This window comes from Colossoma macropomum, unplaced genomic scaffold (genome assembly GCF_904425465.1).
Source record: "Colossoma macropomum unplaced genomic scaffold, Colossoma_macropomum, whole genome shotgun sequence".
NCBI lineage: Eukaryota > Metazoa > Chordata > Actinopteri > Characiformes > Serrasalmidae > Colossoma > Colossoma macropomum.
The window spans coordinates 5,924,564-5,952,479 of NW_023494788.1; the positions used below are offsets into that span (position 1 = coordinate 5,924,564).

The 27,916-nt window shown below is 38.7% G+C and overlaps 1 protein-coding gene across 1 annotated transcript in view; it reads left to right on the plus strand.

The window, feature by feature from the left end:
- The first annotated feature begins 10,104 nt into the window (after nt 1–10,104).
- Nucleotides 10,105–27,916, plus strand: part of LOC118806642 (cat eye syndrome critical region protein 2) — a 53,169-nt gene continuing 35,357 nt past the window's right edge. The window contains exon 1 of the mRNA XM_036568139.1: nt 10,105–11,068. Within this exon, the coding sequence (XP_036424032.1) occupies nt 10,949–11,068 (120 nt within the window). The 5' untranslated portion in view covers nt 10,105–10,948. The remainder of the gene's footprint in view (nt 11,069–27,916) is intronic.

Genomic DNA, 27,916 nt, shown 5'->3' on the forward strand with positions numbered 1-27,916 from the left:
TGTTACCGTTTTCTTTAGAATTACTGCTATTTTACAGTTATCAAACTCATGATAATTGAAAACACAGGCAGGTTCACTGGTGGGATGGTAAATAACATGACTATAATAACATGGTTCCTATCACCACCACTGTAAAGAAATACAGTCTGTACGTTTCTCTACAATGAACCATTTCACATCAAACCACTCTGAATGGCTCATAATTAAAAAATTGGAAATGAAGATATTTTGAACCTTTGTGAAATTTAACTTTAATGCACATTTATGTACATTTATACATACATAAGAGTTGAACTGTGCAAAATAACCCCTTAAATTTGATGAAATTTAAAATTTAAAACTATGTCTTTGACACGCCCCTTTATCTCTTCTGAGCATCTTTTATGTGCCATCTTTTGTGGAAACAACTGTCAGTATTCAAATCTAGGCATCAATCTAGGCATTGGGCTGCATCCTGTATATTTCTGTATTGTTTACAGTTCTGTTTTGTAACATCCATTATTTTGAAGCCAGTCAAAAGTTTAGACACACCTACTCATAGATGGGTTTCCTTATTTTTAACCTTCTATTTTACTCGTTTTAAAAAAATGAATACATCAATCTATAAAATAACATATATGCATTTAGTAAATATAAACAAAGAAAATCAAAAACATCTTATATTTTGGACTTCACGCACTCTGGGCATTCTCTCAAGCAGCTTCATGAGGAGTCCACTTTCTATATGCCAAAACTTTGTAGGCTGCTGATAGCTTTGGAAAACGTTCCAAAAAATCATAGTAAGATTTTCATTTTCTAAGTTCTAAGTTCATATATAGGCATGACCTTTTCTTTAGGTAAGACATTTTAAACATTTAAGCAAAAGTCTATAGATCAAAATGTCTTTAAGAAAAAAAAAACACACATTCAGTCCTGTGTGTCTAACGTTTAGACTGGTGGGGTAAATTCTACATTTTCCTGCACCAAAGCAATGTGTAGTATGTGATTAGAGCTTTTTAGAATCCAGACATTTTAACACACAAAATATTGAAAATCGTATTGTACCTGAAGGTATATATATCATTACAGCCAAAACTGATGCACAAGAAAATTTTCTACAATATACAATAATCAATCTGATAATAAACTGAATAAATGTACAGTGAATAATATGAGCACTTGCATTATAAACAGGACAAAGTACAGTTAAAGTGTACAGTGTATGTGCAGCTGCATATATTAATAGTATAAGATTTGATGCTATGTGCTGTAAAACGCAGAAATTCAGTAAACAGGCTAATTAGATTCAGTTATTTGGCTCAATTTGTTTATTATTATTAGGCTAATCTTGAAACTAATTATTCAGTGACTACTACAAAATATTCAATAACTAATATGAAACAAGTATGTAAGTATTGTGGTTGTGAGTTATGAATTAGAGTTCAGAGTTTAAGAAAAGTTAAGCCTAAATAAATAATAGATAAAACTCAAAAGAAACCCTCTAAATCTAAATTATAAACACAATATTCCTATGTGAGACTCAGCAGCATGTCCACGAGTCTTTCACATCCTCTAGCCCAGGGGTCAGCAACCCAAATGTTAAGAAGAGCCATTTTGTCCATCCAACAAAAATCAAACCACCTTGGCAGCCACAACATCTTATGTCCATTTTGCCATCTTGGCTGTAAATATGTCTCAGTATGTGCTTCTAGCATAGGCTAAAAAATATGCTATAAACAAAAATGCAGACTTACTCTGCTCTGCTTTAAGCTTTAGCTCAGCTATAGCTACTTTTCTTGCATCTCCAGCAGGAAACCTTTCCTCAAAGATAGAATATTTTCTTGTAAAATGTCTCTCAATGTTTGACTTTTTAAGAGGCTGAAGTCACTTCTCATTCACAGCTTCTTGTCTGAATTTTCCCGTTCCACCTTAAATGGTGCAGCAGTTACATTCTGGAGCCTCAGGCACCATTTAAGGTGGAATGGGAGAATTCAAACGAGAAGCAGGAGAATGAGAAGCTGACTTCAGCTTCACAACTTTTTAGTGTTTGACAGTCTCTTGTTAAAGATTTAACATATAAGTCCATTCATCTCCAAATTATCGATATTTGTCTTAAATCTCTCTCTTTGCCATTTCGTTAGCTACTAGCTAGGTGAGATTGTTGTCTGCGATGCTATGGTGACCAGCAGTCTGCGTGCCAATCATCAGGGTTAAAGGGTGAACTAGCAGTTATACATTAACTCCAGTGTTTAAGACCATTTACTACTAAAACTGTGTTAAAACGACCAGCAGAGCTTTATTTTACTGCAAAGGAGGATTATTTTATTTTTACCTAAAAAAAATTCTGCTGTGGAGCCGCAACAGGACAGTAAAAGAGCCGCGTGTTGCTGACCCCTGCTCCAGGCTCTCTGATTCATGACTATTGATTTAGCCATATTGACTTATGGGCATCATGGGACTACACATGTAATTGATCATTTGTGTCAGTCTAGCAAGCTGAGGCTGGCACCATTCCAAACAAAGCTGCAAGAACCTGCTGATTCTCTATGAACGTAAGTCATTACTTAATATCAAAATTAGCATTTAGTAATAACTACATACGCTCTCATATAAGACCAGTATACTTACATTGTGCACTATGAGAACCAGCCCGTCTGAAAAGGCTGCATCAAGCTGATAAGTTTATTAGGAGTGGGGTTGATTTGCAAACTGAGCTGTCTGGAGAGATAAGAGAAACAAGGAGACACATATGCCAACTGTCACACACTCAACATGTGGAGGGGACAGTGGACAGCGATGGGAACCAAAGTCCTTATACACTCTTAAAAATGATCTTCAAGGGTCTTTAGTAACAAAAATGTGTCTATGTTGAACCATGAACGCTCAAAGAACCCTTTAATCATGGAAAGGGTCCTGTGCATCATTATAGCGTTCTTTCAGATTGATGGAGAACGTGTTGTCGATGGTTCTATACAGGACCTTTTTGAAAAGAGTTCTGTATAGCACCAAAAAGCGTTCTTCTATTGTTATGATGTCAAGTCTGTAACATCAGTCTGAAGAACAATGCTGTCCCACCTTACTGTTGCTACAACCGTCAAACTTTCAGCTTATGCCAACTGTTAGCACCTGTACGCACTTACAAAAAAACGGTTCTTTAAGAGCTCTTTAATAAAAGCAGTGATTCTATTTAGACCTATGAGTTTGTGAATCATGCTTAAATGGTTCTTCAGATTGATAATGTAAGGGTCTTCTATTGTTACAAGCCTGACATCGTAACAATAGCAGAACCCTTTTTGGGTACATAGAATCATTTTCAAAAAGTTTCTGTATAGAACCACACAACACAAAGATAAGTTACATTTTCATAAACTGGCTCTAAGAGTACGCTGATGATGTCACAGTCACGCTGCCACCATTTTGGTAGCCAACTTAAGTTCGCTTAGCAGCGCTGTGGCCGTTTGTAATGAGATAAAGCCATAACTGATCCAGCAAAGGCAGTAAAATTTTAAAAGGTACTGCCTTGATTTTATTTCATTTGTTGCTGCAGTGATAAATAAGGAAAGCTGCATTACTAATGTCCTGTCTTAAGCAGCATAATAGTACACTAAATAGTATGTAAAGATAGCGCATATATCGTTAGAAGTGCACTCATTAGTGTAGTAGGTGAAGTACAGAGATATGTGGTTTGGGACGCGGCGTTAGATCAGCCAGTGTACCCGTTCAACAGCTGCTTTGCTGTGCTACTCGTTAGTAGCTCAAAAAACATTTCTAATCAAACATTTAAGGTATTTATTGACTAAGGATGCATTTATCGAGGTAAATTAATGCATTTATTGAGGTAAGCTGATGTTGGCTTCGTATTCGCCAACTTTCATAATTCGTTTTATTTGTTTATAAAATGTATCTTTTCATTTTTTAAAATGTAGCTTAGCAAGTTTAACTTAGAGCAAACATGGTAAGACTGTTAACCACAGATATACATACCTAGATGTCGCGTTGCCTGTTGTTCTCTATCTGTGACGAAACGGCTGCGCGTCCGCCATGTTGGAGCGGTCGAGATCCGCTTGTGAACAAATTCACTTGTATTGAGAGATGAAGAGTCGCAGGATTAAATCAGCCACAATTTCCTTATTACTCAACCGATGTTCACCAAATTTGTTTTGTTATAATCCTCAGACACAGATTAATCTAGATTACACAGACTGCTCTCGGTAGCTTTTATTCCTTTAATAAATGATCGTGAAAATTAGCTGTTCGGATCAGCAGGAAAGTATTCAGTCTGCCACTGACGTTAAAAACCCGAGTTCAGCGCGAGTAGAAACACAAACTCACACACATCAGCAAATCCATCAATGTGTGATTCACTTCTAATCTTAATACACAAAAAAATAAAATAAACCCCCAAAACACAGTAAGAAGGACGAAGCTGAAGTTGGCTTCATATTCGCCACCTTCTTGTTCCGAGTTTTCCCGTTCCACCTTAAATGGGGCAGCAGTCACTTTCTGGTGCCTGAAGCTGAAAATTCGAACAAGAAGCTGACTGATGTACCATTTAAGGTGGAACGGGAAAATTCGAACAAGGAGCTGACTGATGTACCATTTAAGGTGGAACGGGAAAATTCGAACAAGATGCTGGCGAATAAGCTAACTTAAGGTTGGTGTAAGAAGGTGCTAACGTTAATCTATTATGAATATCTACACGGATTAAGGAATACTATAACTTACCTAGCTACAAAACATCAACCATCATTGTAAATAAATAACAACTACATGAAGTTAAGATCCCCTGAATAGACTAAATGAAATAAGTTTATATAAAACCAGAGGAAAAACAATCACATCAACAGGTTCTCTGTGCTTCACCAACCACACGGCCATATCCACATAAACACCACACAAACAATACGAATCACACAAACAGCATGGATCACTGCGTTCCCTCCGTTATATAATCCTATCACACTTTCTGAGAGCAATATTCTTGAAATAGTGTAATTTTGGAAAGTATCTTTCTTAATCTGCCGCTCTGTAATGGTACTGAATGCAGTCCAGCAGCGATGTTGACCGCCCCAAAATGACAGCACTGTTGACGTGCCTGGCTGGACCCAACGCAACATCGAGGTATGTATATCTATGCTAGTGAGCTAACCCTGGAGCTATGCTAAAACTCATCTGAAAGGGGGATTTTTCAACACTACTACATAATTAAATGGTTGAGATGTAAACACAATCATTCAGAGTCAGTATACCTTTAGTATTATATATATTGTCTATAAAACAACAAACCTTGATAAGTAATTAACCTTATTAATTACTTTGCTTGTTAATTCTCTTTTTGTTACTCTTTTCCTGAGTGCCTTGCTCTCCCTTTGCTGCTGTAGCACTGTGAATTGCCCCGCTGTGGGACTAATCAGGATGATCTTATCTTATTAGAAATTTAGTGCTTACAGAGACTTGATAAGCGGTGATTGGTTGAGTGTGATGCTCACTGTAAGTTCCACTGAGTTAACTTTAATACATGACTGCTGGTTTTAAATCAGTACTGTTGCTAAAGACAATGTAACATCACCGGTAAAACATTACTTTACACATGCAGCTGGACAGCAATACGCACCACACTGCTGCACCACGTACTGCTTTCACTGGGCCTGGCGCTGAGTGCCCCCTGCTGGCCATAACAAGAACTTCCAGCAGAAGAATAGTTAAAGGGACACTGCTAGAACTTTTTTTATGACATTGTGTAATATTTTGTTTCTCAACATTGCACCCCTCACCCTCTTTGGTTTGAAGGATTCATGGTTTTTGTGTTTTCATCCATCAGTGTTTTCTCACTACAACACCCAGCATGCATTATACTAAACACATTATCAAAAATCATATACATATATATATGTATATAGTATATATATATATATTATATATATAATATATATATATGGTAAACCATACCATATTATTAATGCTTATTAATGTCACCCCTCTCCTGTCTTCTGGAGCAGCAACAGCAGCCTGTGCAGACAGGCCTGGCAGCAAGCTGAACAAACCCCAAACTAAAGTTTTTTTTTCATAAAATCACCACATCAGATATAAGATTTTTTAGGCTCAAAATACTCACGACACCCTACACTGTAAAAAGTCTCGTCAGATCTCCTTTAAAAATTTACTTCATGTGGTGACAAGTAAATTAACTAGTTTTATTCAGCCTAAATAAATACTTTGAATGAATGATTCTTTTAATAAAAGTATTTTTTTGGGTTGAATAAAACTAGTTCAATTGCTTGTTACCACACAAAGTAACTTTTTAAGTAGATCTGACGAGACACTTTTTACAGTGTAGCAGTCTTAAAAATGTCCCAGTTTGGCTGTAATCTTTGAAGGGTGGGGTGATCAGTGATGTTTGGTAAGACTGGTTAGGCTCTCACTTCATGAATCCTCTCTGACATCTTGCATCATCATTAATCCTCCCACAGCGGTGAGGAAATTCACTGATTACGAGGTTTATAAATAGACATGATATTCAGCTTTCTAGGGGAAGAAAATCCAGCAGCCTGCCCTCATCCCTGCTGAAAAAGGACCATTAAAACTATTAGGATTAAAACCTAGTGGTTTTGCTTTCCAATAGGACTTGGCTTAATGCTTTCCCTTAGGAAACCGTCAAATGCATTTAGAATCAGTCACCTGTCACCTGTTACACCAATAGGATCCTTTACATAGTGATATCAACCCATTAAAAAAGCCAAAACACATTACAAAACCATCTGAAACCAACAGAAACACTTTGTGGTTTAACTTGGAAAAATTCTACTACAGTGAGACTACAGTGGCACCGCTGTAGGAGGCGAGTTGGCACATTTACAACAGATGTAGCAAATTTTTAAACGTTTTGGCCGGACTTGCTCTTTAAGCAAAAACGGCTAGTGATGCTAACAAATAATGAATGTAAATAGCCACCAAATAGCATTATGAAAATGGAATCATGCTAATTGGTGCCTACCTTCATGTGGTGACAAGTAAATTAACCATAGACATATATCACTGTTATCGGAAAAAAACCTTGTATCTCCAAAATGGTATCTTTACTGGAGAAGGAAAAACATACTTTACTTTTAATGTAAGTCAGTGGAACCAGACGTTTTTACAAGTATGTTTGGGCCGTTTCTTTTGGTCCATTCATCATGAAATTTACACACAATGTAAAGGGCAACAGGTATGTATGTATGTATCTACTAACTTCCATTCGGTGTTAGCCATGTTAGCATCAAGCTATTCCTTAAGGTCAGAGGTTCCATATTTGTATACTAGGCAAGGCAAGGCATGTTTACATATATAGCACCTTTCATACACTGCTGTCAATCAAAGTGCTTATATTTTGTTTCTCTCATATATATATTTGTATATTTAAGTATTACAAGGGGGCTACGCACCTAAGATTTTCACTCACCTTCCCACCTGTGTAAATGTGATGTGACAATAAATGTGACTTGATTTGATTTGATTTACAAATGAGAAAATACAGAGTCCGAAAATACAGAAGTAAATGAGAATAAATATTAAAAACATGATTAAAACAATAGATTTAAAAGAGAAAATCATTCAATTAAAATCAAATTAGATGTTAAACTAGGATAGTTAAAGAGATCAATTTAAATATTAAAAGATAGATTAGGATAAAGAAAGTGCCGACGGTGATACCATTTTTTTTATCTGATGCGAAATATTACTATTGTTGTCTAATATCCTGACACCAATGCCGATACTTTTAAAAGTCTTCTTTTGCACATAAAAGTGGGAATTCTTTGTGATTTCTACAGTGAAAACCAGCAGGTGTGGACATCAAAACTTATATTTGAACTCCTCTGCATTAGTATCAAATAAAGTATCACTGCTGGACGTGGATATCGAATGGCTTGCTCTGTTGGGAAAGACCACCAGGGATGCTGTAAATCCCCCACCCCCACAGCTGGCTGTGTCTATTGTGCACCTTCTCGTAACATTGACAAGAGAGATGTTACCACGGTATCCTGTCTCCTAGCAACATTGCAGCAGAGACAAGAGTCGGACCCCCGGGGACCAGAGCTCAACAAGGAGCCGCACTCACTCAGACAAACAGTCACAACAAATCTTAATGACACACAGAAGAAATACTGAAGGCTTCAGACTCAAGACTGCGTTCACTATTAATGCCCATAAATTATCATAATAATAATAATGAGACGATAATAGGATGACACTTTCATCTGTTGCTTTGGTAGTTAATAGTTAATTCTTAATCTGTGATTGTTTTAGTTCTACAAGAAATAAGGTGACTAAGTATCTCTTAGATTGGTTTGCATAGTTTTTTGACTCACAAAAATAGATTTTTGTATTTTGTTTTTGTTTGTGATTCATTCTAAGGCGGTCTTAACCATCTCTAATTCACATAACAGTTTGTGTGGGTTTTATTTGATTTCAATTGTCTCATTTGTACAGAATATAATTGCAGTTCAGCTTCCTTTGCTTTTCAGCTTTTCCACTCTTATTCCACTGATTAGCCATGTATGAAATGACCTGACCATGAAGGTCAGCTTTGGCCATATGATATAAAAGCACAGCAGGCAAATCACAAAGGTTGTCATGAAAAATTGATCTTATTTCATAAAGACAGTATCATAAATAAGACCGGATGCATTTTAAAGAACAAGGACAATGTAGTGCATTAGAGTAAATCACACACAAAAGCACAGAGGCATGACCTCAAATCAACACAACAGATTTTGATTCTGATTGTAATTTTTTATTTAAAAGACATCAGCCTCATAAATCATTTTATCAATTAGAAATAAAAGATTTTATAACTCCATGATTCAGTAGAAAGGATGTGCAATCAAAAAGAAATGAACAATACTAGAAGTATGAACTTGGGTGATAAGCGTACTATCAAAAAAGTGAAAAATGGTCGAAGCTTAAACCTACAATTTACTCCACATTGCTTAGTTTGACAGCAACTAAAACATTCATCTGTTATCACCTCATTAAAGGGAAATTCCACCAATTTTTCAAAATTTCTGAATAATTCAGTTTTCGGGGTGTAAACAGTCATTCAGAGTGGTTTGATGTGAAATGGTTCATTGTGGAGAACCTTAATGGCTTAGCTTTCTTTACAGTGGTGGTGATAGGAACTGGGGTCACAATGTCTACAGCGCAGATATAGCCATATTATTTACTGTCCAAAACCACCAGTGAATCTACAGGAGTCTTATGAGTTTTTATATGTAATGTCGATAAATAGTAAAACAGTCATATATCTGAAAAAATCGTTTTCTTTGCCTTACAATGCCCGTCATGTATCCTTCCACCATGGACCATGAATGCATTAAAATAAGTCTTTAAGCCAAAAACTTCATCAAAAACTCATAAAACAATGTCAAAGACATCAGGCAGTGAATTCATAACCATTTCATGTGATAACTTTCTATGAGGGAGCTTTTAGAGGTGGACGTCTGGCTCCTATCACCACCACTGTGAACAATTCTGACTTGGCAAGTTGCTCTAGAACGAAGCTTTTCATACCAAACCACTCTGAATGACTTTGTTTACATCTCAACCGTTAAATTATGAAGAACGTTTGAAAAATCGGTGGAGTTCCCCTTTACTGTGCTACTATTTGCCGCGAGGGGGCGCTACATCATTATTTTAAACCTCAGCGCTCCCATGTGCGCTCATTCTCACCAGGAGGGCTTCTCTCTCATTTTTTCTCGTTCATTTTCCAACTTTCAGCCGGGGCTCTGTGCTCTGTTTTGGAGACTATTGGAAGCTACAATATTAACTGATAACAAAACTGTAATAACTTTTACAACATTATGCTCAACGCATACTGCAAGGAAATGACTAGTCTAGTCGTATTAAGGCGACTAGACGTATTATAGCTTCGCACACTTTTAAAACCACCAGAAGTCCAGCTACCTTTATTTGCAGTCCTTAAAACGATGGTTCTTCAAGGGTTCCGCAGTAAAGACTGTGGTTCTATGAGGAACCATGAACACTCAAGGAACCGTTTGCATGCACTGCATGGTGAAATGGTTCTTCATGATGGAGAACCTTTTTGAGAATGGTTCTATATGGCACCAAAAAAGATTGTCAAACTTGTAACAATAGAAGAACCGCTTTTGGTGCTATATAGAACCATATAAAACACATTCTTCACCAATCTGAAGAACCATTTCACCATGCAAAAAACATTTAAGCACGAAATGGTTCCGTGTAGTGTTCATGGTTCTGAATAGAACCATTCCCTGTGCTACAGAACCCTTGAAGAACCATCCTTTTTTTAAGTGTGTACTTCTAGTAGACAATTGAATGATCTGACTGAAAACCACCGGAGACAGGTTAAAACCTATATTTAATATATAATGTATCTAATATTAATCTATATTAGTGACATTTTTAAAAACCCCAGCCTGAACTGGCTAAAGTGTGAATAAATGTTAACACCCCTGTTTCTCCCATGCGCTAAACGCAAAACTCGCTTTTCAACGAAAATTCAAACGTGCGTGTCGTGCATTCCCTTTAAATGGGAATAGTTCACTTCTAGCGGAGGTGATACGGGCGACAACAAAGACTCGAGGAGTATGCGTTATTCCATCGTTTGATGCAAATCTGCAGTTCAGACCGAGCTGAACTTCTTCAATAAGAGCTGCGAAGTAGATTTTGTATTTTAAAATGTCGGCGTTTTAATTCGGCGTAGTTTGTTTTGATTCGAATGCACCCCTCTCTTCGCGTGAAGATGGTATCGCCCGCCCCATCTGTTCTCCTCTTGTGAGATTGAAACAGATTGTAGTGGCGCAATGGCAACTAAACCAGGAGGACAGCAAGTTTTACTCTTCAGCTGAAGAAGTCATCTGTGGAAGAAGAAAGTGGATAGCGGCGTTAAAACGATATCTGATGTGAGGAAACGAAGTGAACGTAAAAACCTCCCTCCTTTTGTTTGAAAATGTCCCAGGGATGTACAGTTTCTGTGGAGGAGATCCAGTCTTGGTGGGAAGTCCCCGCCATAGCACACTTCTGCTCGCTCTTCAGGACGGCGTTCAACTTACCAGACTTCGAAATTGAGGTAACAAACGTTGAAGAATAGTTGTCTTTTTCACCTTTACCGGTTTCTATTCATTGAAGTTAGCTTCCTACCGGGCAGCTTCTTCTCAGGATTTTCCCGTTCCACCTTAAATGGGCGACTCAGGCGCCAGAATGTAACTGCTGCACCATTTAAGGTGGACCGGGAGAATTCGAACAAGAGGCTGACTTTCAGCGTGGTCAGTCACTAAGAGTTACTATAGTAACGTTAAACAAAAAGAGATATAAAGAAAAATCAACTTCTAGGAAATAAATCAGTTCGTAGATTTCATCGAAGAGCCACAAGTCAGAACTTAGTGACTCTTAACAACAACAACAGCCGTGCTCAGCTAGCCAGGTTAACGTTAGCGCAGCTAACTTAACCTAGCTAAACATTGTTTATTTGTTTATTTACTTATTTTTCCACCAGTTATCTTCTCAGTGTTCGTCTTATTTAGTATAGACGATGGTTGGCGACTTTTATTTGTGATGGTGGGGTTGCTGTGACTGATATTCCTACAACAAACACAACTAACAACCAGCTATGTTAACCTAGCTGGGTTAACGTTACACAGTTCACACAATCACAATTCAGAAAAGGAAGGTTTTATTCAAAGAGTTTGTTTTTTATTTAACTTTTTAACTCGACATTAAATGTGTCGACCATGCTCTTTAATGGATCCTAGAGGCAAAGGAGAGCGTAGGAGGTGTAGTTAACCTAGCGAAGTTGGTCCGTCTGAAGTCCTGATATGTGTAAATATTTTGCTGATTTGTAAGCTCGTAAAGTTTCGTCTGGGTCCACTTGTGCAGTGTTTATCTGTGTGTCCGCTCCACATCAGCCCTGCGTACTGGGCTTCAGTGATGAGTCTCTGTTAAATGACTTGTTCGTGTTGTTTCCGAGTGTTAAACCTGTTTTGTATTTCACTGAAATCGGCATTTTCTTCGTACTCAGTCAAGATTTCGTCGTGATTTGAACCGCTTTCCTTCCTTTGTGTTGGGTGTGAAGATTTAAGCCAAGTTCACGACGAGGTTTATTGTTGGATGGCCAGCAGGCTGGACCTCGGCTTGGGTATTGTTCGCACTCTCGCCTCTTGTCTTCCAAGTGGCTGATTAGCAAAGGCTGGTCAGTTCCTGGGTGTGATTTTGAAAAGTGGCTGAAATGGTCAGTTGCTGCTGGCTTTGTTGTCATGGTCGCCCAAGTTGACGTACAGTTGGTCAAGCGTTGGTCAGTGCAGCCCCCACTAGTGATTTAGATGTATGTGCACTGTGTTCAAAAGTTTGGAGACCCTGACTTACCCAGTGTTTCTTCTGAAATCGGGGCTATTGCTAGAGAGTTTTTCTGCAGTAACAGCCTAGATCTGGGCGATATGGCAAAAATGTATATATCACGATACTTAACGAATTTTTCCTAATATACAAAATGTATAGCAGATAAATGGGTCAAATTTTCCTGCTGTATAATGAATCATGCAGCTGAAGATGTACACAATATGTTAAGATAAGCATATTATATTGTGTTGTGACATAATTTATCACGATAGTGATATATATTGTCATATTGCCCAGCCCTAGTTTTCACGAGACAATATATATCTTGGGACTAATTTTAGTTGGCTGGTGTTCTATAAGTACTGATAATATGCACAGTATGTTAAGAAAAGCATATTGTGTTGTATTGTGACATAATTGATCATAATAATGATATTTATTGTCATGTTGCCCAGCCCTACTTTACACGATACATGATATGGCGCAATATATATCTTGTCTGGCATTTGATAAGTTGTAAATCCACATTCAAAAGTACTATCAAAATCTAAATGATTGTATTCAACATTTCAAATACTCTGCTGCTCAAAATCCAGTTAAACAGGACTAATTATGCTCTTTTAGTTGTGAACTGTACAGCTGGAAGATGTTTTTAAGTACTGACAATATCCGCAAAATGCTCCATGATATGGAGCAGAGCACAAGTTTCTTCAAAAAAGCTTATTGTGACAATTTATTATGATAACATTAAGGTCTTTAACAGCCTGTACTCTTCTGGGAAGGCTTTACAGTAGTTTTTGGAACATTGCTGTTAGGATTTGATTGCATTCAGCCGCAGGAGCATTAGTGAGCTCAGATACTGATTAGTTCTGGATCATAAACTCCACTCCAGCTTGTTCCCAATGGTATTATATAGAGCTCCATCCAGTTCAGCTGTTCCACAGCTCAAAGCTGGAGGACTTTATACCCCTCTAGCCGACACTTGGCATTGGACATGGTGATCTTAGGTTCATGTGCAGCTGCTCCACAATGTCTCATTCTTTAGGCAGTGCTTTTCTCATGAGATTGTACAAGCTGGGTGAACACTTGTGTCACTCTTGCACATATTGTGTACATGTATATCTTGCTAAATGATGTCCAGGGTCATACCCCTTGAATTTGAGATTCTCGAAATAAGGAAGAAAAATGATCAACGGCAGACAAGCCAACAAGTCTTGTTAAATTTTGACCCCCACTTTTCTCAGAGGTGCTAAATGCACTTGGCAGCACTTTGTTAATGTGACCACCACTTTACACTCTGACGCGCAATGAAGTTTGTCTAGGTGAGTGAATGGAGCATCAAGAAGGTGAATTTAAGACACTTTCATATGCAGTGTGCCAGTATAACACAGCACTGTGATGGCACTACAACAGTGTGAATGAAAGTGCCTCATTTGCTTATCTAGTGCAGTCTACACTGTTCAGGGACACTTAATCTGATTTGATTTTCTCAAAAGCCTTCGGTGATTCTCGATTATGAAGAAAGTAATGTCCCCATGACAGCTTGTTAAGCGCCGGAGCAGAGCGCAAGTTTCTGCTTTGCGTTTCTGTCCTAATTGTATGTGTGCAAGGTTTGCCTGCCACACGATCAGCCCGTGCTCTGAGGAATCCATTGACGGTCTCTTGCTTAAGACGTCAAGTTCAGGTCGTTTGTCATCATTGAGGGTTCTTGATGTCACTGGACATAATGGTTCGGTCTCCGTAAAGCTTTTTACCCATTGTTTCTGTCATTGCTAGTAATTGTAATTGTTGATTGGCCTGGTGAGTGTCAGAAAAGTATGGATGGGGCATCTGTTGCACAAGTTAAAGATGTAAGGAAGGAAGATGTGACTTAAGACATTGCATGTTGTGAAAATGTTGCTTAAGATGTATTCATTACATTCCCTTAATTTACCATATGTTTTCTGAGCTTCCTTGGAGAAATCTAAAGAAATATTTTCAAACTGATCAAACCATGTAGCTTTGTAAGTTTTTTTCATGTAATTTATTAAAATAAATTTAGTCTTTTGCTCACAAGGGGCTACTGAATTTTATTTCATTTTTTTAACAAAACAGAAAAAAATCCACATTTGATTGTGTAATTTTTGTTTTTAATTTATAAAAAAATGGGAATATACAAAATATAAAGAAAGTTTAGACAGTTTTTCAGCATTTAAGAACTTTCACAAGTTCATCACACTCCATTTAGTTGTTCAGTATGGTTCAAGTGGTGACCTATGAAACATTACTAGAAAGTTTAATTAGCCTTGTCTATGTGTGTTTGAGATGAAGCCCAGAGTGTATGTAGTGTTCTTAATTAAGAATACATTAAGAGCTGCTCAGCTAGATCGTTACAGTGCTCCTAAAGAGGAGCAGTCGAGTGTGTGTTCTACTCTTGAAATGCCTCTGGACTATCTATGATCAGGCAAAGCAGAGCTTTGCTTCCAGCGTATACTGATAAACAGACTAACTGCCCTAACAGAAAAATGTGGAATTCAAGATATGAGCAGAGCTTCGGTCTTCTCTCTGCCCTCCTCGCCATTGCATTTTTTTTAAATATGCTTCTTCCATAGACTGACCGATCGATCTTATATGGCATAGTCTGTTGAGGTGTCACTGTGGTCAAATTGTTACTATTATCATGTGATTACTTTGATTATTCTTTGTTTTATTTACTTCCAAAACTCAGTATTATGTCTAATTTTTAGCCTTGTGTAAGGATATGCATGCAGGCAGATGCCAGTGTCTAATTTATTTACTGTAAATATGGATCTCTTGATGCATAGATATGTGTAAAAGACATTTTAAAAATGTTTATTTCTATAAGGTTACAAGTGCAAAAAAAATGAATAAAATCCAGACATTTTAGCACTACAGTCCAGTATTGCCCAAACGTTCTCCTTATCCTGATTACAATAAACCAGTCAACAAATTTGGGTTTTAGTATTTGCGTTAACCAATACTAAGGTCATTGTGCATCTCTACACTGCAGCCTGAACCATCGTCTTCAAGTTCTGTCCTTTGCCCAGAAGGTCACCTTCAAAGGGGATCTCTTCTTTTGTGGCATTGGTGTTGCACTTGTTACATTCATGTGGTTTAGGTGGTGTATCGCATGCTGTTTTGTCACAGAACGTCCTCTAGAGGGGATACGTCATACTGAAAAGCTTCAGTAAATGTTTTCGTTTCACGTGTAATCAGACTCGAGTGTCTAGAAGACGCCTGATGACAATACTAACGTGCCAGCTTTGTTGGGCTTCACAATCCCATGCGTGTTTGTTTTTAGCCCTTGGGTGCCTCTTAAACGGCTGGGCTGAAAAAGCAGGTGGCCAAGCTCGCTAAATAGCACGCAAATCCGGTTGTAAGCGGATCCTGTGCCTTTGTCGCGGGAAGAATCCTAGCCTGGACGGTGATTGACTGATCAAGTCTCAATCAGTGATCAAATGATAATGTAGATGTCTTCAGTTGGAGTTTGAAGGAACCTTGTTAAGAACATTTGAATGCTAAGAACATGATTAGTGATGGACAGAACATGGGACTTCTAATCCAGTGAAGCCGAGAGGTCTTTTCTCTTCAGTGCCAGTTGAGGGTCTTATTATATTTGAGCGTTCATTTGTCTTTTTTTGCTTGTTTAGCAAAGATTGTTCGCCCTTTTTTAAAACGATGAAAAGGTCAAGGCCAGTTCAGTGCAATCAGAAGTCCGAACTGGGTAATATGAGGTGTTTTCAGTGCTTGTTCATGTCAGGTTTCATAGAACAGCATCAGGGAAAGATGCTAAGACCTTTAGAGCATGACATCACTCCAGGATTGTGGTGGGATGCTTGGCCCATAACACTTAGCTTCACACCATTCTTGTGGGTAAGTCTGAAGTTAGACTAAGTGCTGCTCTGCAAGAGCTGCTCCGGACAAGGAGAAGTGAAAGCTTGCTGGAAAAAAGGGCCGTGGTAGGAGGAGGTAAATCGATCCTCACACCCTCTGTGACCGTCTCTCTTCAGAGCTCAGCCTTTGTGCGCTGTGAGACCACGCTAGCTGGATATTACAAACCCACTGATCCAGGTTGAAGGTGCCTGTGCTGGCCGGCTCCTTTTCTTCTGAGGCTTGGTTCCGGCGGCTTGACAATAGAATGCTTGGCAGGCTCACAAAACGGTTCCTTGCACATTGTCTCCTGGTTACACTTCACTGTTGCTCTCTGCATCCCTGCCTGGAAGAGAGAGCGGCTCGGCAGGAAGAGGCCCAGCTCACCCTGGCTATCTCCTTGCTCTTTGTCTGATCTGAGCACGCTTGATTTCCCGGCACTGTGGCTGTGAAACGAGCCCTGAAATCCCCCTACCGCCAGGCGCTAAGAGACCCCCAAATCCTCCAGGATACCCCCACCCACCCAGCCCTCACAAATACAGCCCGGGGGAGTTTAGCCTGTCTACAGAGCACAAGGGCCGATTTTGGTTTTGTTGCATGACCATTTCCATATGTCTTCATTATCCGTGTTATGCTGTGCGGAGAGTTGGTGGTCTTTTTATTCGGAACTTCAGATTAAATCTCGCCCTGAGATCAAGATGATGATGTGACTGACGTACTTGTAAATGAGGAGATGTGTGTTTATCTAAGGATGTTGGAATGAGGCTGCTGATCTAGGATAATGTTGTTATATCTCCACTGATCTGTCAAAGATTTGAGCTGGTTCGGAAACATCACTTCTACCTGGGGATGGATGAAACTATGGCACCAGAACTACTGCTGATTTGAGCGAGTTCTCGGTTTTGTGTGGCAGAATCAGTATTTCAGGTTGCTGGAGAAATACTTTAGACAGTACTTGTCAGACATTCGGCTAACACTGTGAAATAGTCAGTATATGTTTATGGTTTATGATGTCAAAGGATAGTTTGCTGGATTTTGCACATCAAAGTTGATGTCCTCGATTTTGGCTGCAAAAGAATGTTTTCAAGGTGCTCTGTGGATCCAGAAATAGCTGGTTCTTTGGTTAAATTTTGACTCAGGTCAAAACAGTTGAGCTTCAGCCTAAAAGAGCTGGGTAAGTAGGTGTTACTGTGTCCTGCCTATTCTTCAAAAAAAGCTCCTGGAGACCTCAGTGGGAATAAATATGTTCAATTCTTGAACTGTGGTGGGGCAATTTGAACCATTCTTGTATGATTTTTTTTCAATTTGTTGTCAGGGAGCCTAAATATTTGGATTGTATGAACGGCAGTGAACCGTCCCTTTACACTATGAAGTGAGGAGAGCCTCTGACGTCCATTAGGATCACTGTCTCTTTTTGTTAAAGTCAACCTGAAGTCAAAATTGGCTTTTTTTCCCCTCGAAACCTTGTTAGTTCATGTTCCTGGTCATAGCACAAGTCATCACACCATACCAGGGGTCAAAAGTCTTATCTGAAACGGGCCGGTCTGGCTGCAGGTTGTCATTCCAACCAAACAGGAGCGCACCTAATCAGTTGTTTGAAGACTGAGATCAAAAGATAAGCGCAATCAGGTGAGCTTCTGCTTGAATGGAATGAAAACCTGCAACCGTACTGGCCTTTTGTGTATAAGAATGGTGACCCCTGTAGCTTTCTGTTTAAAAGACTGAATTCTTGTTTTGACTGTTTCATTGAAGCTCACTGACTTAAAAACCTTCTTTATGGTTTTGATTACATCACCATGCACCAGTGGAAGGGAGACATATGTCAACCAGTAATATAGTGTTTTACCTCCCACTCCCACCACCCCCGCTTAATAAGAGAAAACGCTCAGCTAGCTCAGAAACCCTCCCTGATACAGCGTTTCACTGGAAAAGTACATCACATTATGGAAGGAAAAAGCATTATGATTTCCTATTTACTCTGACTTTCGGTTTCGTTGCACTTGTTTTTGCGTTTTTCTTAAAGCTCGATCTGTTTTCGGTGGCTTTGTCCTCTGTGGCATTTTTAACATTAAGGTGCACCTTTTCTTGATTAAAATTGAGCTGCTGCAATTCAGCGATGTTCTTTTTCTTTAACTCATTTCGGTGCGGCAAAGAAGCCAGGGCTGAATGATTCGGGGGAAAATATCTAATTGCAATTTTTCTGACTGATTTTGCAACTGCGATCTATAAATTGAGGCTCAGACCTGCTTGTTGTGTTTTTTATTATTTTGTTATTAAACCAAGAAGACCAGAATATCTACTGTTTCTGGCTTGAGGCTTGACCACATAATATAGTGTGCCAGAAAGCCAGTAAGTTATGGTTGTGATGTCTCAACAGATGGAGGTTTGGTTGCCTCTGATTGGTCTAACTCTACAGGCAGTATACAACTGTGTTATTAGGTTAAATTTCCTCTCTTAAAACTTTTAAAACATTGCAATTTGTGCAATTTGAAAATTGCATTTTCCTAAATTGCTAGTTTGATATAAAAATGATTAATCTTTCAGCCCTAATAGAAGCTTAAACTACAAAGGAAGAAAGTGCATAATTGTCTAATGGTTATAAAGTAACTTTAATAAGTCTTTTTAGAAAAACTGCTGTTTTTGTAGCCTGTTGTTATTGTTGTTAGGAAGATATTAGACTATATCAGTTTTTTTTTTTTTTCTTCTACTTCAGTCATTAAAGCCTGTGTTTTGTGTGAAAGACATTCTGTCCATGGAAGGCAGTTGAGGTGCGCTGTATGGCAAAAATCTAATGTCACGATACACAAGTTGTCATTATATTTATCTTTCCAGACATCTGATCAGTTGGAACAGAGAAAAAAGAAGGCTTAGTGATACATTTTAAAAATACTATCAAAAACTCTGAATACAATGATTTTTATACAATATTTGGCAAGATTTTGTACTAAATCCAGTTAAACTGGACAAATTTTGCTCTTTTATAATGAAACATGCAGTTTGTCTGTCTTCTATAAGTACTGGTGCTCAGTATGTTCAGTAAAGCATATTGTGTTGTATTGTGATGTAGTTTATCACAATAGCAATATATCTTGTCCTGTTTGTTTAGCAGTTGATGTTTTTGAAGATCCTCCTTGTGTTAATGAGTTGTTGAAACTGCGCTTAACTCAGTATTGTTTTGTGCTTAAGAAAACAAATTGTTCAGATGAATCAATGCATTGGTCACATTATTTATAGATGGATCGATTACTAAATAGTCATTATCATCAGCCCTAAAACTTCATCAGTTACAGACGGGCTGCTGCATTTGAAGGCCTGATTATCAGATCAGGCCAGATCAGGTGAAGGCTAGTCCCTGCGTGCACCACTTTGGTTCTCCACTTATTAAGCTGTAGCTCATCTATTCCTGTCAGAGTGGAATTACGTACCTGAATCAGAGGATAATTAAAGCTGCGTAAATAGTCCTAATTAGCACTTGTCTATTAGTGATCACACAGGCTTTTGAGGAAGCACTAATTAAGGCCATTGGGTCATTCTGTGTCAAGTCACTGCTTATTACCACCTGTCACAGAGCCTGGAGCCACTGCCCAGCAAGGTACAAATGTGTGCAGTTTTCTGATGACTAAATCAGAACCGTTTTCACTGTCGTTATATGCTGTTCTATGAAACGCTAAAGAAGGACATTTCCATCACAAATTGAGTGGGTGTTTGAGACACTGTGCTCACCATTTTTGATTTGGTCTGTAGACTTGCAGAGTAAAACTTCATCACATTCACCACATATACAAATTAGAGTAAAAAAACTAGTCCGGCAAGATTTTGTATGTAGAAGTAAAAGTAGGGAAGTTGCAGTATAACAGTGTTTTATCATATTCTACTAAATTGCGTCATATTGTGGATATCAATATTTAAGTAACACTGACTAATTATATTTAATTGCAAAGAGAGGGTAATTAGTCATGTTTAACTGAATTTACGGTGTCACAGTATGTGAAATATGGAACAGTGTTGCTGTACGTTAAGTATTTTTACAATTTTTATTTCCAGTTATATCCTATATACTACTAATATTATGATATACTGTCGCCATATTGCTCACACCTAATACAAAGATACAACACCAAAAATCAGAAAAGCATAATTTCAACAGGATGGCAAATTTCACTTTAGGTTGAAATGAATGAATTCTAATAAAACACTCAAATCTGCAAATGCACCCTTCAAAAGTTTGGAATCAGTAGTTATGTAAATTTTTCTGGTTTTATATACAACGGTAATTAAATAAATTGTACATTTAAATCTTATAAACCTGACACTAAAAAGTATTTCTGTCTATATGTTTAAATATTTCAAGGAGTAATTATGTACTGTAATTATATATGTACAAACGTGCGCGCACACGCACATATATATATATATATATATATATATATATATATATATATATATATATATATATATATATATATATATATACATTAGTGAACTTATATATTGTTAACTACAGTTCTAGCAAACTTTTCTTTTTAACAAAGTTTTCTACAAGACTTGCTCTTGGAGGAGAGTCCTAAATGTCCACCTCTGGCACATTACTCAGTTCTTCTAACCAGCGCACTGTGAATCTTCAGGATCTGTTCTCTTTATTGCTCAGATGGTGCTCCATCAGCTAACATGTCTGTATGTGTAACTACGCTGCCTCTGATCAACATATCACCCCTTTCTCTCGTTTATCTCTTCAGCTCACTTTGTGGTGAGCGGCCCTTACGCCTTGTTCTCCCCTCAGCACCGGCTGGGTGGTGGTGGTGGTGGTCTGTGTGTGCTCTCTGCTGAATAGACCCTCATTCATGATGCTCCTCTCACACACTCAACCACTGCTGCTGCTGCTCCAGCTCTCTCCCTGCTGGCATCACCATGACTAAATCACAGATGGTGGCTCTTTCTTTCTTTGCTGTTTTCCCCCTGTGAGGGTGGAGGTGCTCCTTACTGGGTGCTCCAGTTCATCTGGGCCTGCTTTTCTTCCGCGCTCTCAGTGGCCTGATCCTTAGTCTGTAGAGACTGGCGAAATGGTGGCTCAGGCTGAGCTGCTGAGAGTTTTATTTATATAAAAAAAAAATTAGGCTGAAAAAAGAATCCATCTTTGAAGTTTCTGTAGTTCTTGGGTTACTTACTCAAGAACTGCAGACCCTGGTCTGGGTTTCTGACCCTGGTCCTGGATATTTAGATGTTTTTTTGCTTTAACGCTCCTGGGCTGGGTTCATGAAAGGTTTCCTATTAAAAATCTTACAAAGAATCTTATGACAATAAAAAAATTCATAAGAATATTCTTAAATGCAGTTCTCCAAAAATATGTTATACGTTCTTACATACTTTTATTCATTTTTTTCACATGAATGTCTTGTTTTCTTTTCTAGATAGTGGGCTGTTTGTTATGTAGCTTTTTGAGATTGTTACAATTAACAGCTGACCATAAGTGCATTTTAAATTTGAGTTAAACAATATCTGCATTAAATGATTATTTCAGTTAATCTGCTTAAGGACAGCAACGTGGAGGTAAGACAATCAAACTGTGCAGTCTAGCTAATGTAGCAAAGAAGAATTAGAGTTAATGGTGAAGCAAATGGCCAACGGTAAAAAAAAATCGTTTTATTCTATTTTTAACAATTATATCTTTTATGAAATTACAGAGGCTTATCTTGTCAACTCTTTAATGGTCAAGACAAATGTGAATGTGAGCACATATGTTTTTCAGTAATGTCACTTGTTCTTCTAATTGCTCTTAAGAGAAAAGAATAAAATGAAAAAAGGTTTTTTAAGAATCTAAAGTTAAAAATAAAAAAACTTTTAAAATCCGGTTCCAGGTCCAAATAATTAACTAATTAACAAGTCCTTAGTTGGGCTGTGTTTTAGAGCTTGAAAGTTAATTGATTTGATTAATCGATCCTTATTAGTCCCACAACAGGGAAATTTCACCTCTGCATTTTAACCCATCTGTGCAGTGAACCACCACATACACACTAGTGAACACACACACTAGGGGGCAATGAGCACACTTGGCCGGAACAGTGGGCTGCCCTATCCACGGTGCCCAGGGAGTAGTTGGGGTTTAGGTGTCTTGCTCAAGGGCACTTTAGTCACATACTGTCGGCTCTGGGGTTCGAACTGGCGACCTTCCTGTCAAAAGGCTGGTTCCCTAACAGGGGAACTCCAGTGTTTCAGAGCTACTGCTACAGAGTTAGTGTAACTGGCTCATGTAGAACTGGCTCCTGTGGTTGTGATGAGGAAGTGAGCCTGAGCTTTGGGAATTTACCTGCTTTTTCTGCTTTTTTTACTGCCGACTGCCAAGAGATACGCTACAAAGCTAAATTCATGCGCAAGCATGTGAACTTGGGGGACTAACATAAGGTACCACTGAGGTGAGATAAGTTGCTAAAGAGTATCTTTTAAACTATGGTCATCAACCTCAGGCCTAGAACACACCAAGCTGACATTGAAGAACTAGCAGCAGCTGTGTCAGACTGATGGTCGCCTTCCGTTAGCTCGCTGTCGCCTCGTCTCCTGTGAAAATTCGCACTCTGTGAAGACTACAGCTGATGGCCGGCGCAGATGTACTTAATGTGTCTGCGCAAAAGGGAAGGACTCTCTGTAGCTGGAGTTGGCACTGGTCTAAAACTGTAACGTACAAAGGAAAGAATATGTTGTTGAATATATAATATGCTTCCAATTACTGTGATGTCACAGCTGTTGTGTGGGCAGCTCTACGCCAGTGGTGTGGATTACAGATGCTAAATACGGGTGGGTGTGGAGAGGAACTATAGACCAAAGCAGGCGGGTGTGGGCGTGCGTGATGTGTGGTTAAAGCAGGCGCTTGTGGTTACTGATAATCAAGCGTGTGCAGAATGATGAGATTCTGTTTGTGGATGTTTAATGCAGTAATAACTCTAGAAATATCAAATGCATGACCGTAACATTACAGTAAATAAATAACCACACCTGAATTTGGAATACATTGTACAGTTCATTGTCTATAACTGTAACAGCTCCACTGTTCATTTGGAATTAGATGGTGCTCATACATGGAGCCGTACAGCAGTGGGTCTCAAACCAGACCTCACAGCCCTCCAGACCTTTCGCATATTGCTCTGTTCCTATGTGTTGGGAGTTTGTATCAAGAAAAATGTGGACTGTGTGAGGGAGGCCTGAGGGCTGATTTCAGAACCACTGCTTTTTAAATTGTGTTAATGATATAGCAAAAGTACAGTATCATGACGAGGTGGGTGATATAGCAAAAATATCAGATCACATTATTTAAAGATTTTTATGATACACATCACAATATTTTGACACACCAGCACAATGTATTAGAAGTGCTAATACATCAAAAAACTCTGGGCCGAATGTTCTGTTTTCCCAGGGTTTTAGAATTTGTACTGCGCTAAATACCAAAAAACAGGGCTAATTATGCTCTCTTTTTAATAAAACATGCAGTTAGTCAGTGTCAGCATCCACGATATGCTCAGGAAAACCTTTTGGGTTACACAATAATAATTTATCAGATTAACAGTAAAATGTGGTCATATTACCCCCATCTGTCATGATGGTTGAAGAAATTCTCACAGTGCACAAAATGTGTCATGATATTTAATTTTTCTGGTTATTCTGCCCAGACTAAAAAAAAACAGTAGTGTCATGTTTTACCAAATACTGTTCAACTATGAACGCATTTTTTATTCAATGTATAACACTACGCTGCACTAAATCTAATTAAACAGGACAAATTATACTCTCTTTTTAATGACGCAGATGGTTGATCAGTGTTTTTAAGTGCTGAGGCCGTAACAGGTCATAGGTAGAGGTCCTGAATTGGATGAAAGCAGGAAACGCTGGCATCACCCCACATGTGCCTGTTGTGTAGCGGTGGGGATGAAAATCGAATAAGCGATGGGTCAGCAGGCCATGTTTCCAACAACAAATGCTGTATTTGAAAGGGATCAGTCTTGGTCGCTTTCATCGCGTATCTTTACCTTTTAACCTGTGCCTGCAGCGGCATGGACGATGCCTGGAGAGCAGAATGGACTCCCACACATCCTCAACAATGCCCTTTTCAGCATTGAAGTTTGTTTTATCCTCTTGTTATTCATCAGCTGCCAGATTCCTCTTTTGTGCCTGGCATTAACACCACACACCCCCGCAGACACCACTGCGTTTTCTTCGTTTTTACAAAAAACACTCCTCAGATTAGCCGCAAATAAGTTGAAATGGATCTCATAACAGGAGTTGACACCATTCGCCCACTCCTTCTTCATTGTGTATAATATTCAAGCTTTACTAACAACCGTATCCAGCTACATTGTAATAGTGCGCTCCCCTCCCCCAGGCATGATTGACGGCTTGGAGCAGCAGTACATGCATCAGATGGTTTCACATGAGGAGTTGGTTGGGGGGGTGTGTGTGTGGGGCACGTACTACTTGGGGTTTGTTTCAGCCGCCTCTATTGTTGCCTCTCCCTATGGCTCCCCGTCTCTGTCTCCAGCATGGGGCAGCCTCAGAACGCACTGTGCTCTCTCAGGGGCTCTGCTGCTGAGGTTGGGGGTGTCTGGAGAGAAACTTGAGATGGAGTGCTGACTGTGATACCAGTTTCTCTGGGGTTTATGGCATGGTTGTTAGTTTTGGTGCCACAAATATGGTCCAGGTTTTGGTTCTGGTTCTGGCATTTGTGACCCAAGAACATTCTGGTGTCCAGATTAAGGCTGTCACTATTATAAGTATGTGATCATATTAGAAATTGAGTAATCTACCGCTTATGTTGTTGATTACTCCAGTAATCAGAGCCTTTTTTATGGCTAAACAATGACGATTCAATGTGTAGCTTTTCGAATGACTTCGTTTAAGAATGGAACCAGGAATCATTGAATTGAAGGGGAAGCCCACCCATTTTTCAAAATTTCTGCATCGTTCAGTCGTTTATTCATACTGATGCATATTCTTATGTGCGTTTTGCCAGACAGTGTTTATATATTTTCTGAAGAGAGATTCTGCCAAAATTTTTGCATAATTAAATTGTTAAGATGTAAACAAAGTCATTCAGAATAGTTTGATGTGAAATTGTTTATTGTGGAGAAAATTAGTAACATCGATAGTGATAGAACTCAGGGGTCGCAACCCCTACAACTGTGTTTGCAATTTTTGTAGACCGTTTTGTGGTAAAATGCCCTGCGTTTACCTCTCTGACATGGATGGAACTTTATGGGGTAACTTTTTAGAGATATTTAATGGTTTGGACGTCTGGTTCCTGTCACCACCACTGTGAGCGATTCTGACTCTCTAGAATGGTGCATTTCAATCAAACCACTCTGACTCTGTTTGTATCTTAACTATTTAATTATGCAAACAGTTAGGTGGAAAAATAGGTGGAATTCCCCTTTCCAAACAAAATCAGAAAAGCATCAGACTGTTTCTTGCTGTAAGAGAGGCCAGTAGAAGAATTTACAGTAATCATCATTAGGGATGCACCAGTATGGCATTGACTGATTGTGGACTGATGCAGATATCTAAAAGTTATCATGTACGTTTATGAAATGTAGAAATGACACTTGGATTAGCATTACAGAAAACTTTAAAATTTACTTCTGTAGGCTTATCAGTGTAGCAAATAAAAATAAAATGCAGATATTTTAGCACAGAAGCCCAGTGTCAACTGAACATTCAGCTCTTCTGGAGTACAGTAAATACGTCAAATCAGTTCAAAAATAGCTGTCAAATCTTAACATCTTTTATCTACAGTATTTTTTTAAAGCAGTTCTCTGCATCTGATATCCTCGTGCATCCCTGTTCATTATCATCGTGCCAACTAATCATTGCCGGTCAGTCCAGAAGGTAAATTTTAATTGATTTTAATTGAGTTTAATCGAGTAATCGTGACTGCCCTCGCCGAGTCGGAGTGGAGAGGTGTGGCGTGTCATCATGGGTTGCAGCTTTCGTTCTCCTTCAGACAGCTGAGTGCTGTGAGGGTGGAGAAGGAGGGGGTTGTAATCAGCGAGAGTGTTGCCCCACGGCCTCTTAAGAGCTTGGGTGTTGGGTTGGGTGTTTTGAGGGGGGAGGCAGCAGGCTCAGTGCAGTGTGTGCCAGAGGCACGCACACACACATGCATACGTGCACAGGGAGACGTGAGGGAGCCTGAGCCCTCGGAGGAGGAGGAGGAGGTGCGAATGTGTATGTGTGCGTGTTGGGCAGGCCGGCTGTATTGATGTGCTTGGTTGGTGCCTGTGTGCTTTGAGAGGCTAACAGAGTAGTCTGGAACAAAGGCCCAGCTAGACACACTCATCTGCTCTCAGGAACAGTTGTTTGTGTAGAGCCACAGGCTGCCTGTCTGTGGTGCCTCTGATAATGTTGTTTAGGCTGGTTTAATGTGTTCTTCCCTTCCGTCATTATTTTTCCTTCTTTTTGTAAGGTTTTTTTTTTTGTAAATAAACTTTTACTCTGCCAAGGTTGGGCGTATGGTTGTAGGACATAATAAAAACTGCCATTTAATAGATATAAAGCTTTTACACTATATGGAGGTTCTTTAAATTCCAGTTGTCTGTAAATCCCTATTACACAAAATGGCTAATATGCTGCCAGATGACTCAAACGTTGTCTTATGAAAGTTTTGAGCCTCAACCCCAGTGGCAGGGCCACTTGGAGGGTGTTGCAAGGCTAAATAGTCCCCAAAGACCTTATTTTTTTTCAAATTTACTATTATATTACCATTATTAACATTTTATATGTGTCTGAGTTTTATACGTGGGTTCTCTAGTCACTTTGGATAGTAAACAAAATTGATATATTTATGTTGTAGACATCACAACTCCTGGTTTCTGTTACCACCACTATGGGAAATCGGAGTTGGGAAGTTTCTCTACAATAAATAATTTCGCCTCAAACCACTTTGAACAGCTTTCTCATAATTTAGTGTACATAATTTGGTGGAATGAACCATTAACAGGTTCTTCAGACTCACACATCCCATTTACAAAGATGTTTTATTAAAGTATCATCCATTTAAAGATTGCTTAAGGAACTGAAACAACCTTTTTGGCACCTTTATTTTAAGAGCTTAGCTTAGCTGCTCCTATGTCTTTGATTGTACTGTGCTGGTTATTCTTGCTTAAGTCTTGTTTTTTCACTTCAAGGAAGCTAAACCAGTCTTTCATAATCAGAGACAAACCAACCACTTCTGTTGGTCTTTCACAGAATCTTGTTCTTTCTTAGAAAGCAGATGTTCTCAACTTCTCTAATAAAGAACTCGGCAACAACCTGGTTTCAAACCATTTCCTTGCAAAACAGATACTTTATGAACATGTTTTTACTTGAAGAGCATCAATCAGTCTCAAGATTTTTCAGTTCCAAACAAAAGTTTTGTTAAATTAGGAGGTTTTACAGATATCAAACACAAAATCACTCACACTTAACCTTATTTGACACATAAAATCACGACTGAAGTCTAGGTGAAACTCTTACTTTGCTTTTAAAGTTGGTGTATGACTGCTGGGCATTTCTCTTTAGGATTGGATAAAAGATTATGAATTTTTGTGAACATTTGTTTCATTCAAAGCAAGCAGTGGTTTCCAAACATGGCTGCCAAAACATGTAACACTTCAAGATACATTAAAAAGTATGTTTTAGTTTGTAGTGTTAATGTATTCTACTGTGTAGTTAATGCCATAGTAAAATCCTATTC